General features: G+C 50.0%; 1 protein-coding gene across 1 annotated transcript; it reads right to left on the bottom strand.

Annotated features, from left to right (window-relative positions):
• Positions 1-7,846: 7,846 nt before the first annotated feature.
• SMIM33 (small integral membrane protein 33) lies at positions 7,847-12,608 on the bottom strand. The gene is made up of 2 exons (XM_084636903.1): positions 12,543-12,608; positions 7,847-8,620 (listed from the first exon to the last, which is right to left on the bottom strand). The coding sequence occupies exon 2, from the start codon at positions 8,597-8,599 to the stop codon at positions 8,165-8,167; it is 435 nt and encodes a 144-aa protein (XP_084493029.1). The 5' UTR covers positions 8,600-8,620; positions 12,543-12,608; the 3' UTR covers positions 7,847-8,164.
• Positions 12,609-13,007: the final 399 nt, after the last annotated feature.

The following is a 13,007-nucleotide window of genomic DNA, read 5'->3' as shown; positions in this document are numbered from 1 at the left end:
CATTTCTATGACCTTAGTAAGCAGCCAGCAGACAGGAAAACACTCTTGAACAATTGTACGGACCTTCACTGGATGCTGACACATGGGGAATGTTCATACCTCAGTGACACAGACCTCTATGTCGAATTGGACAACATCCATCACATTTTGCCATACGAGAAGCACTCTCCACTCCAAGTTCTCCAATTCATTCATGATGCAGAGCTGAAGGACACTTTTCCTCATGCGTGGATAGCTTTGAGGATTCTGCTCAGACTGCCCGTCACAGTCATGACTCGTGAGCGCAGCTTTTCAAAGCTCAGGCTCGTTAAAACATACCTTGGATTGGTGATGGCCAATGAGAGACTGCCATTGCTTGCTATTTTATCCTTGAAAATGCCATTGGCCAGTCTCTGGATCTCTCTGATGCTGTGTTTCAATTCACCGGGACAAAGGCAAGAAAAGTGACCTTATGAACTAAAGGACTAAGGTTAACATTCTAAGGCTATCACCTGCTGTAACACTGTTTAATACTGGTCCACCCAATGGTGGTGCACAGTTCAATTTCTTGATGTTAGTACATTTCAGTTATTCTTAAAATTAAAAAGTTTCCTTAAGCATAGAGGAAACGAATTGTTTTTTATTTGCTTATATATGGCATGAATAAATACAGATTTGCAGATCCTAGTGTGCAAATTTATCGTCTTATATGACAGGGATAAATCATGCATGCAAATCGTGCATCAAAGTCGGGAATGGAAAAAAAAGGACAGGAAACAGGAAGGACGGGGGTGGGGGAAGTTGAGGAGGCGGAGTGAGAGCTACTGAGGGTGCAGCAGCTGCTTGCTAAAGATATTTCCACTCATGCATGGTGCATTTGAGGTCACACCAGCGGGGGCAGGGTGATGCACTCTTCAACATAGCATCCCCCATGCAGCATGACCTTGCACGCACCATGCGTGTAAGGTCACGCCAACCAAGGCAGGATCATGCCAGCAAGGGTAGGCCAATGCTGTTCCCAGAAGTACCAGAATATCCGGTATTCTAGGAATGCGTCAGTGGCCACAGAACTTCCCCAAAATAATTTCTGTTTAAATTAATGCTTGCTTGCAATTTTGCTTTCCTCTCATACACAATGCTGAGGAAGTCTTTGTAGCACATTCATTGATCCCCCACAGTCTATTTTGCATTTAATTTCCTGCTTGTTTGTGTGATGCTGCTGGTGTTAGTCTGAGCTTTATGAACGATTCAATGTTGTTGTTTTGTATTATATTAATGTCTCATATGGGCAAAATCTTGGTCATGTGAGGGCATAAACACAAGGAACCATGCTTTGAGCAGCTACAGAACTCCTTCTCCAGGAAGCTCCTATGTTTATTAAGCTCCCTGCTATAACACAACCTAGTCCAGTCTGGTGACTGTGGAGGACTAGGAACTCTATAATTTCCTCTGATTCTCTAGGTGAATTATTTGTGTCTGCTCCACTTATGTTTCGCATTTGGATGTGAGTTTGTTCACTAGCATTGCACATCTCTAGCTCACAATAGAGTTGGTGGGGCTCTGAGCCTTCTCATTCAAGGTGCTGCATCTTTCATCCCTATGTGACATTACCCAGGGCACAATCTCGACTGTTGAACAGCTGTGTCCCCTCAATTCTCCAGCCTGGGGTGCCTTTTACACTGCTTCACTGTGAGAGCAACCACTCCTGGTCTGCTCATACCCAGCCTCCAGTATGTAAATCACCCCCAGCTATACTGTACAAGTGCTATAGCTAGCCAGCCAGCCACCCATGAATTACATTACAGAGTAACACCAACCACTTCCCAGTCCCAGACTCATCCCCAGAAATGTGCCCAGCACCCTCCCAGGCAATACAAGCTCCTAGAAAGTCATTAATAGAAAATGATATGCACAAATCTTATTATTCCCAATGAAGCTCCCGAAAGCTTCAATCCAAACACATGGGTTTAGATAAAACAATGAAACAAGTTTATTAACCACAGAAAGATAGATGGTAAGTAATGACAAGTAATGAGGCATGAAAGTCAGAATTAGTTTGTGTTTTACCTTTTATTTCTTTGTAACCAATGCCTAGCTTAACAAGCTAAGTGAAGTCAAAGCAAAAGTCTCTCTCACCACGTGTTCTAACAGTCTTACTGGCTGAATCTTCCAGCCAGGATCTCCCCCAGTCCAAAGATGTTTTCTTTGTCTTTCAAGTGTTGTCAATGCCATGCATAGAGATGAAGGGAGAGATTATTTGTGTCCTCTGTTCTCACTTCTTAGAAAATCATCTCCAGCTGAGGTTCAGGAGGCAGAAAGTCTGGACGGGAACCTCTAGCTGTTCCACTGCTAAGATGTAAATTTCTCACTCACACCCTTCTTCCTGCCAAAGAATGATCACTTAACCAGGTGATAGACCAATTGATTATATTGACACCTTGCTGAGGTGTTGGCTAGCCTTTTGTCTCCAGCAGACTGGTTTGAAGCTGTTTCTCCAGACTTGGAACATGTCTTATACAGTAGAATTTAACAACTTTACTTACAATGTTGCCACACATATTTTACCAGGACAATCATGATCAGCAAATTATGGGTTTTCAAATGATGCCTCACAAGGCATGCTTTGTACAAAATGTATCATAGTCTTGTAAAAAGAGTGAATATAAGGGTATAGACTGTCACAATTTATTACTAATCTATCACAAATTAGTTACTCTCTTAAGATTTGACTCTCATGTGAGTCAGCTGTTTTGCACAGTTTGGCAATATACTGATCTATTGTTTTGACAGATTCTTGACAGCACTTTTAAACAAGATATAAAAGGTACCTGACACGTTTTGTGGGTTGAAAATGCTTTTGCAGCACTTATATCATCTTACTTGGGTCCTCCCATTCTGCTGCCAGAGCCTTTGCTGGAGTTAGGGGTGATCTCTGGTAAACTTATTAACATGCATGTACATTCTTATTGTTTTTAATAGGTTTTCTCTGTAATGCTTTTACCTTAAGAATAAATGTGCTTGCTTAGAAAGAGCTGAGTGGTACCTTAACTGGAGCAAATACACTGTTTCCAGTCTCTGATGAGAAGAAAAGCAGTCCTGCTGAGGCACCTGCCTCTTGGGGGATTCACAGTGTAGGCAGCAAAATGTGCAGCCCAGAAATACCCCAGTGAGGAGGGAAAGAGACGTGGGTCTCTGCCCAAGAGCGGTGACAGCTGGGAAACTGGAGAGCTAAGAGTGGTGCCCTTGCTGGAACATAGATGAGGAATATGTGTGCAGCTGACTTGAACTGTGACAGGTATCAACTGGAGAGTGAATCCAGCTAAGCTGCCACTCTTTCCTGTTCAGGGCTGAGCATGTGGCCTCCACAGAACCCTACACCCTGCAGGTTCAAGGAGCAGAGGTTGGACCCAGGGCACAGGCCTGGCACTATGGAGAGGCAGTAAGTGGCTCCATCTTCCTGCTCACATCTCTTGTCTCCCTGCTCCAAATTGGACACTGGCTATTCCAGAGCCTGTTGGGCTGATGAGTCCCCACATCTGTACCTGCCCCTGCTGGCTGCCTTTTCTCTCTGTTCTCAGGGCGTTCAGACATAGACGGCTCCCTCCAAGCTGCATGTAGGTCAGGAGGGCTCCTCCTGCAGGCATATGGGGGACTCAGCCACAGAGGCAGCAAGCTGGTTCTCCATGGTGTAGCAGTAAAAGAGAAGTGGCTAACCTAACCTAATGGGCCCCAATGGAGAAATGAGTGAAATCTGTTTACCCTTGACTGCACTCTGGCTCACACTTGGAAAGTTGATTAGAAATCGGCCTCTAGACCTTCAGGGGGAAAAGAAGAAAACCCCCAAAAGAGGACCCGAGTGGAACTGCTGCAGTGTGGGACTGCTGCAGTCTGCCTGACTTTGAAGGAAGCCTGGCAGGATGGCTCGGCGACAGGGAACAGCCCCACATTCATCTCAACTCTGTAGCCTAATGAGGCCGATGACCATGTCATCATTGTTAACCATTTCACTGCCGATCCCAATGTGTCAGAAAGGAGCGGGATGGGGCTGTACCAGAGATTGGCACCCTCTGCTGGGAGCAGCAGCTCGCTCTGGTGCTACAGCTGGACCGTGTGGGGGAGATGTCGCTGCTTAGTTCCTTTCCCCTTCAGACCCAGGGAGCCAGCCAGCCCGAAGGGAGCAGCCCACACCAGGGGGCACCTCAGACCCAAGAAGGGGCTGCCAGTCCTGCAACACCCAGCCATGCACTGAGGTCGAGCAGAACCCAGCAAGCATCAGAGCCCAGTGAAGGGGATCCAGCCAGCATGAAGCCTCCAGGCAGGAGGAGGGGCAGCAGCCAGCTGCCTCTGGGCAGCAGCCAGCAGTGAGGGGAGGAGAAGAGGCCAGGGAGGCCTGGAGCTCTCCCCTTAATGCCTTCCTCCCCATTCTCTTCCCCCCTTGAGCCCCAGTTCCCTGGGTTGATTTGCAGATCCCTTCTGGCTCCAGTTTGGGTTGATCTTTCCCCATCTGGGCAACTGCTGGGCCCTGAGATCAGTGCCTCCAGCTCACTGCCATGTGTCACAGCAAAGGCTGTTATCTCGGCATGTGCATCAGTAGCCTGGCATTTGGTTAGCAGTGCATCTCTGTGAATATCCTCTCCAGTGCAGGGAAGGGGAGGGCTGCGTTCATCTGCTTTGATGGAAGTGGGGCCTGATGGTAAAAGATTTGAGAAACGCTGGCTGATTGGATCCCGCAGCACTGAACTCAGACGTGTCAGACTACAATCAATGTCCAGCCCTAGCTGCTCTCAGGCATTATCTTTCAGGAGGAAAAGGGATTGCTTCTGGTTACTTCCTGAGCTCATTCTCCTGCTTGTTTATTGTGTTTGCTGGGTTACCTGCTGGCTCACCCCTTCCCTGCCCGGATGAGAAGTGTGACTGGCTGGTATCTGCACCGCCCAGGACTGTGAACGTCACAATGTCTCATCTTACAAACAGAGTTAATCAGACTTTGTCTGTTTCTCCTCTGCCTTTCACCCCCATTTCTTCTCCCTGTGTCTCCTTATGAGCTTTCCAGGGAGACTTGCACTTAAGAATAATGTACAGCGAAGGCCAATCACTTGGGTTGAGCAGAGCTGATGACTGTCAGAGAGCTGTCTGCAATGCTTCCTGTGCTATTCCCCTGGTGTTGGTTCCGGACGTCCTTACTCAGGTTTTACTCATTCCACACCCAGGCAAAGAGCCCCTCGAAATCAATGAGAAGGGCAGGTGATGAGCACTTCTTGGCTTCACCCAGTCACGTCAGCATCAGGGGGTTCTGTCTGAGTAAGGAAAGAGTAAAAGCTGAGTAAGATCCGCAGGACTTGGCAGATTGTACATTGGCCAGTATCACCTCTTTTGCTGTATTTATTTATAATAAAAGGAAAACTGAGGTAATGACAAGTTTCCATAGGGAATGGGGCAGCTCAGGGAAGTGTTGATAGCAGAGCTGGGCAGAAAAGTTCCCAAAAAACAGTTTTGCTTTGGAATTTGTTGATTGATGAAAATGGAAAATGTTTGTGGCAATGGTTGGATTTAGGACGGAACGCAGGCAGGTTTCCTGCCAACTGCCTGACTCCTCGGCACTCACCTGGTGTGTTGTTGGAGAGCCCCGGGCTTACCACGTCTGTGGTGCTGTGCAGATTCTTTCTGAGTTGGGGACCCCACAGCTTCCAGATGCCTGGGGCAGCTGGTTCCCTGGGCTGCTGACTGGGACTCAGCTGGCCTAGGAGCCATGGGAGTCCCGGTGCCTCAGCAGCCCCCCGCTGGGCTGAAGAGGAGGCAGGAGGCTGGAATTCCTGGTCTCAGAACCATGGCTGAGCCAGGACCCACGGAGCTTGGGAGCCAGCGCGTCCTGGCTCCTCTACAACCGTCCAGGCAAGCTACTGAAGACGCAGGGCTTCCCCGACAACCCCGTGAGGTGGCTGTGCAGCCAGTGACTCAGTTGCTCTCCTCATGTTTGTTCAGTGCCTGTTGTGAACTGACCTGGTGGTTCAATTTGGTTTCTAGCAGCCACATCTCAACAGAGTAACATCACCAGCCCTGGAGATCAGCCAAGGCCTAAACAGGCCCCGGAGCCTGCCCTCCATTACTGCTGGCCATGTTATGTAGGTGGATTGGCCTCTCCAGGATGTCAGTCCAGCCCCTTTCAGATGCTCTGGGTGTGGTGCACACCTCAGCGTGAGAGACTGACAGCAAAGGTACTTCTGTGTTTGCTGGGTTAGGAGCCCAGAGCCAGAGTGCTGAGGGGACGGTGGCAGGGTCATGGGTGCAGAGGAGGAAGCAGTTTGTGATCTGGGGCCTTTGACCTGGTGGTGGGTGAGTTCCCGCAGGAGTCCTGCACCTAGTGAGTGTAACCATGGCTGGGCTGGGGCCATCCAACCTCCCATGTATGAAATGGATGAGGACTGTGTCTCCTGGAGCAGCTTTTCCTGCTGTCTCCCCTGTGAGGAACCAACCTGCTACAGAAATCCAGCCTCAGCATCTGTGTCCCAGGCAGAGATGGAGAAGCCTGGTCATTGCGTTGTCGACCCCCACCCCCAGCTTTGCCTTCAGAAGGCTCCCAGAGAGGTCACCATGTTGTGCAACAGCGGCAAAGGAATACAGAGAGTCACCTTCTAACACTGACCAAGGAGCTTTATTGGGAAAAAGCCAACAGTGTTATGCATAGAGCTACCCTCTGTGCCTGCTTCACCACTGAGCTTCTGCCTCAAACCATTCCCAGTCAATGGTTTCCTGCTATACACATCTTTCCACCCACTTCTCCCTCATAACCCCCACTAAGAGGTACTTCCTGTCAAAATGCTCATGGTGAGCCAGGAGTGGCTAGGGGCTGCAGGAGGTCCGTGGGCTCTGGCAAGATGCAGCCCCCATGTGGCACCGTGAAGCCTGCCTTGAACCACTGCCGCAGCATCTGCGGCATACAAAGGTCGGTGTGTGTCAGCAATGGGGGACAGTTCTGTGGGGGGTCTGTGGCCGGGGGTGGTGGCTGTGCCCTCTCGACGCACTGGGGTCAGTGGCACTGGCTGGGACCGCCTTCAGTGAAGCAAAGGGGCACTAGTTTAACGATACTGCGAAGGGCCCCATAAATCCTCAGGACAGCCCTGGAGCTAGGCTAGGAGGAGCAGAGAGTCTTACACATGTTTTCTTGGAGCTCTCTTGGTGTTTCTGCTGAGTTTTGCCCTGACTATGTAGCAGATCCACCCGGGTTTTGCCCCCGTGGTGGCAGTTCCAAAGCAGTTCCCAGGCTTTCCGCTCAGACCCTTCCATTGGGCCCAGCTTCGGTCCCAGCTGGCTTCATTACAAATGGGTTGCTCAGCTGGGCTTAGTGCCATTGTGCCGGTCAGTTCTAGTTTGTTGCTGCCCACGTGAGTGCTGGCCAGGCAAAACAAGGCCTTACGCTCTACTTGCCGGCATTTCTCTGTTAGCCCATCTGTCATGTGGCAGTTTCTGAAAACCACAGCCGATCTGTTGCAGACTTTCAGAGGCCATTCTAGGCATCAGTGGGCAGAGCTCTATGGATTTGGGTGACAACTGGAAAACCAGAAAAGCCTGATTTCCACAAAAATCCCTGTTTGCTCACTCTGGATAGAGGGGTGAGGCAGTGAGCTCCCAGTGAGGGGTTAGAGTTGGAGCAGGGCTTTCTCTGCCTTCAGCACCAAAGGGCACTCTGTGTCATTAATTCCTGAGTTGTCCTAGTCCTCCCACTGCTGCTGATGGCCTAGGAAAGGGACAGCAGTTACCTATCCGACAGGGCTGCTGTAAAGTGCTTCATGAGCGCTGAGCATCGTTAAGGTGTATCATGCAGGCAGAAGCAGGGATCATCTACCTTCTTGTCTCTGCCCTTCTCAGGTCCCCATCAGCTCTTGGGAACAGGCACTGTCTGGTCCCTCCAGGGTGCACATCTGAAAGAACCGAAGTGTGTTTCAAACGCACATTGTGACAGCCACCCAAATCTATTTATTTGAAGCTGCTTTTCGCCCGGGACACACAACTGAGTATTGGGTGCGTCTGAGCCGCTGGGGATCATGAGGCAATAAAACCACAGTGTTGGAATACTGGTGAGTCTTTGGCAATCCTCAACTCCCAACATTGCTATTCTCCAACAGAGCCATTGTCCCCCTGGCGACTGTCTGACCAGAGCTGGCCTCCGGCCCCGCCACGAGACATTTCACAGGTAGGTGATCTCTATGACATTAGGCTCCGCGTTTAAGCAGGGCAGTTGGTGCTTACAGGAGCACTGGACACTCAGCGCAGCAGTGTCATTGCTGCCCGATTCTCCCTGGTAGTTCTGAGCAGGCTGCATCATGCTGCTTTTCCTTTTGGAGCCCAGTTTCTTCCAATCTGTTAGGTGCACCCCCTTCTCCAGATCCTGCGGCATGGGCTCATGGTACAGGGTGACCTGCAATGTGCACAGCTGCGGGCCGTAGCGCACCAGCACAATGATGACAACAGCCAAGAGGACAAACATGATCACAATGACCGTGATCATGGGAAGGGCATCAGCCTTCTTGGTCACACCCGGGACAACAGAGCCCGCAGTGAATCCAGCCAAGTCCGGAGGCTCGTGTTGCCTTGGCTGGCTGCTCAGGCTGGAGATATTCATTGCTGAAGGATGGACCCTCACCTGTGGAGAAGTAAAGCAGATTGGACATATGTAGCATGTCATTTGAACCATTCTAGTCTGTTACTGCCCAGATGTCACTTGGCTAAGTGAAGTGAGAACCCACCTGCAACTCAATGGCATTTCTCTGTTTGGAGGTAATCCGGTAACTTTTGAATGCTGCAGCTGATCAATTGCAAAATTCCCGGGGATGTTCTAGGCATCAGCAAGCAGAACCCTATTGGTTTGGGTGAACATTGGAAAAGTCTGAATTCCACTAAAATCACCATTTGATCACTCTGGATACAGGGAGAGGCAGGGGAGGGTCAGGGTTAGAGTTCACTTCACTTGACTGTGTCATTCAATACAATTTCAGTGCGATGGGTCCTCCGTTCCTGTCCTGAACTGTGGTGTGGAACCCAGCCCTTGCCCTCCTGTTCCCCTGGCACTTTTGGATCCCGGCCCCATAATGACCCTTCCATGGTATCCTCCAGAGCAGGGAGATCGTGCCGGAGGGCCCGCTATCTGCACTGTGAAGTACCTGGGCAACACCGAAATGCCGCTCTGAAATATGGTGCATTCTGGATCCTCTGTGATAGGGGTGGGATTCATCCTGGGTTATCAAGAAGGAAGAACCCTGTAGCCCTCACTGTGGGGGAAGGGCTAAGACCTGCGCAGTTTGCTTTCTCCGACCTTGCAGAAGCTATCTTGTATAAACAACATTGACAGTAAAACTAGAGCAGCACAGCAGATGTGCCATTATTATCCACGGGCAACTTGACACCAATTGCCAGCAGATTATCTGAAGAAAGGGATTATTTAAATGCCTGGTACAATGGCTGCCAGCTCACCATCCTGTGGGTGGGAGTGGCTGTTCGTTGAGTGAGGTGTTTAAACACACAAGGATGCTCAAGCTAGCAGATCATTTTTTCATTCCATTTGCCCAAATTCTGTTCGTGGGGTAGTGCTGGGTCACTGGTACCCTGCAGCGTTCTGTCTGCACAGGGCAGAGGCAGGTAGCTTCCCTCAGGGTCTACAAAGGCAGTATAGCCACACCTGTCCCTACCACTTCTTTATCAAGGATCTGCAGAGGCAGATTAAGGTTTCGTGGGGCTCTGGGCCAGAGCAAGTGGAGGGGGCCACTCCACCCCTTCTGCCTGTTGTCCCACCCCTGTTCTGCCCCTTCTGCCTGCAGCCCTGCCCACAGCCACACCCCATTTTGCCCCTTCCCCCCGCAGCCCAGCCCTTGTCCACCCATGGTCCCATCTCATTCTGCTCCCCACCCCCTGCTACCCGTTTACTCCTTTGCTCCCCCCCTCCGCCCCCGTTGGCCCAGTGGCTAATCCGCTACTGGCAGCAAGCACTGCCCTCAGGGCCTGTTGCACAACTGGGACTGGAGCCATGGCCAGGTCCCAGCCCATCCAGTGTGCTGGCCAGCCCAAAGTCTAGCACTGCAGGCAGTGCTGGGTCTAGAGCCCAGGGGCAAGTGATTAGTGGCTCATCGAGGTAGGGTGACCATACATGCCATTTTGGCTGGGACAGTCCCTTTTTTGGCCCTCTCTTGGCAGCCCCGACTTTTCTGACGAAACTGGGCATTTGTCCCATTTGCTCTTACCAACTGATCAGGGCAAGAGCAAACTGGACAAAGGCACAGTTTTGCCAAAAAAGTGGGGTGGAACCCCTAGCGCGGCGCAGAGGAATGTGGAGGGGGAGCAGCAATGCCAGCCCCGTGCCAGCGGGAGGCCTAGGGAGAGTGGCTCGGGCAGGTGGCAGGGGGCTGGCCCCATGTGCAGGGGGCTTCAGGTTGGGCTTAGGCCAGGGGAAGAGTGGGGCCTCAGGCAGCCCCCGTGCAAGGGTGGCGGGGGGCTCAGGCAGGCCCAGGGCGCTGAGGGGGAAGGAAGACCTCAGGCCAGCCCTGTGCAAGCAGGAGGCAGGGAGGGTTTGGGCTGGCCCTGCGGGGGAGGGAGACCTCAGGGTGCCCCACATGGGGGAGGGAGAGGGAAGTCTTGGGCTGGCCTGTTGGGTGTCCTGTTCTCCCTTTGGGAAAATATGGTCACCCTACTCAGGGGAAACCAGAAGCTAGCCCAGTATTGTGTCACTAATTTCATAGATTCCAAGAAAAGAAGGAACCCTGGGGGTCCTCTGATCTGACCTCCTGTGTAACACAGGCCAGAGAAGTTTTGGAGTAGCAGCCGTGTTAGTCTGTATTCGCAAAAAGAAAAGGAGTACTAGTTTCCACGGTATGCATCCGATGAAGTGAGCTGTAGCTCACGAAAGCTCATGCTCAAATAAATTGGTTAGTCTCTAAGGTGCCACAAGTCCTCCTTTTCTTTTTGCGAATACAGACTAACACGGCTGTTACTCTGAAAAGTGGCACCTTAGAGACTAACCAATTTATTTGAGCATAAGCTTTCGTGAGCTACAGCTCACTTCATCGGATGCATTCATCCAATGATGAGCTGTAGCTCACGAAAGCTTATGCTCAAATAAATTGATTAGTCTGTAAGGTGCCACTAGTACTCCTTTTCTTTTTACAGGCCAGAGAACTTGTCCAAAATATTTCCTAGAGCAGATCAGTTAGAAAAACATCTTGATTTAAAACATTGTCAGCTTTAGAATCTACCACGACCCTTGCTAAGTTTTTCCAATGGCTAATTACCTCCCTGTTAACAATGTTTTCCTTCTATCCAGTCTGAATGTGTCTAGCTTCAACTCTCCATGTAAATCGAGTAAACACAACACCCAGCAGCCACCCCTAGAGGGAGTTTGGGGAAGGAGTCAGGAGGGGGAAAGGGAAACGGAAGGATGGGCTCTGACTCAGCAACGCACACGTTTAATGTCAAGCATGTGTAGTCCAGCTGAAGTTAGCGTGAAGTGAGTGGGGCTGCTCATGTGCTTAACGTTACGTGTGTGCTTACATGTGTTACTGAACCCAGACCGTGCAGAGCTTGTGTGAGTTGCTCTAAATAATCCACTGGAGGGCCCCTCCCCCCACGGTCCTCCAGCCACTTGTGTATCTCACTCAAAGTGCAAATTGCTGAAGCACTGTCAGGGAATCAACTGCTCCACAGCAAAGTCAGCCTGAACTGGGAGGCCTGCCTGTCTTTATCAAGCAGGGAATGAGGACTGTAGCTCTTCTGAGCTGCCTGGGTCAGTCTCCCAATGCTACCATATCCCATCTCCTGCCAGGGCACACTGCGTTAATTTCAGGTGATGTAAATTACATTTGAGCAAAGAACTTATTCTGCAACCAGAGTAGAAACTGAAAAATTCTCAGCTCCCTTCCTCTCAACCTTTCCAGACTATTGTACCCCTGTCAGGAGTCTGATTTGTCTTGCGTACCCCAAGTTTCACCTTGCTTACAACTTGCTTACAAAACTACTTGCTTACAAAATCAGACATAAAAATACAAAAGTGTCACAGCTCACTACTACTGAAATGTTACTGACTTTCTCGTTTTTCCATATCATTGTAAAATAAACCAATTAGAATCTAAATATTGTGTTCACATTTCAATGTACGGTATATACAGCAGTATAAACAAATCATTGTATGAAATTTTAGTTTGTACTAACTTCACTCGTACTTTTTATGTAGCCTGTTGTAAAACTAGGCAAATATCTAGATGAGTTGATGTACCCCTGGAAGACCTCTGCATACCTCTAAGAGTGCACGTATCCCTGGTTGAGAACTACTGCTCTATACCCTGCCCCTGCTCTGTCAAATTCCCCAGTCAGGGCAGTCCAGTCTCTTCACAATGCACCAGGATTTGTGTGCAGCTTATTACCAGGACACAGAGTATCACTGAGAAAATGTGTCATAAATGAATGTGAGAAGGGAGGTTGTGAGCTGAGGGGGGAGGAAGTGACTCAGTGACAGGGAAGGGGAGGGGGGTTGAAGAGAAAAGGAAGCAAAGTGAAAGAGTACCCTGCAGCTTAGGTAATACCTTAGCTTTCCAGTCCCGGTGGGAGTCCAATTCATCTCTGGGGAGAAGCTCTGAGCCTCAGGGTAGAACTCCATAGAAATGGCTCCCGGCAGGTCAGATGGGGACTGAAAGTGCTTTACTGGAACCGGACTCACCCAAGAAACTGCCACATCATTACACACACACACACCTACTCATCCGGGAAAGAGGAAATGTCTTTTCACATGCGCTTATGCTGGACTTGTGCCATGCCACATCACACTTATGTACACACATGAGGTGGAGAGAGGCACTGCATCACACAGGGAAATGCCACATTATTACTCTTTTCAGAGTAGCAGCCGTGTTAGTCTGTATTCGCAAAAAAGAAAAGGAGTACTTGTGGCACCTTAGAGACTAACCAATTTATTTGAGCATAAGTTTTCGTGAGCTACAGCTCACTTCATCAGATGCACAAAGTGGAAAACATTGAGGATGTTTTTATAC

This window comes from Lepidochelys olivacea, assembly GCF_965140295.1.
Source record: "Lepidochelys olivacea isolate rLepOli2 genome assembly, chromosome: 8".
NCBI lineage: Eukaryota > Metazoa > Chordata > Testudines > Cheloniidae > Lepidochelys > Lepidochelys olivacea.
Note: the sequence above shows the minus strand (reverse complement) of the source record. Positions and strands in the feature narration are given on the sequence as shown.

What these genes read in the sequence shown, in the direction of transcription:
- SMIM33 (XM_084636903.1), bottom strand. Translation starts at nt 8,599, where the DNA reads ATGAATATCTCCAGCCTGAGCAGCCAGCCAAGGCAACACGAGCCTCCG.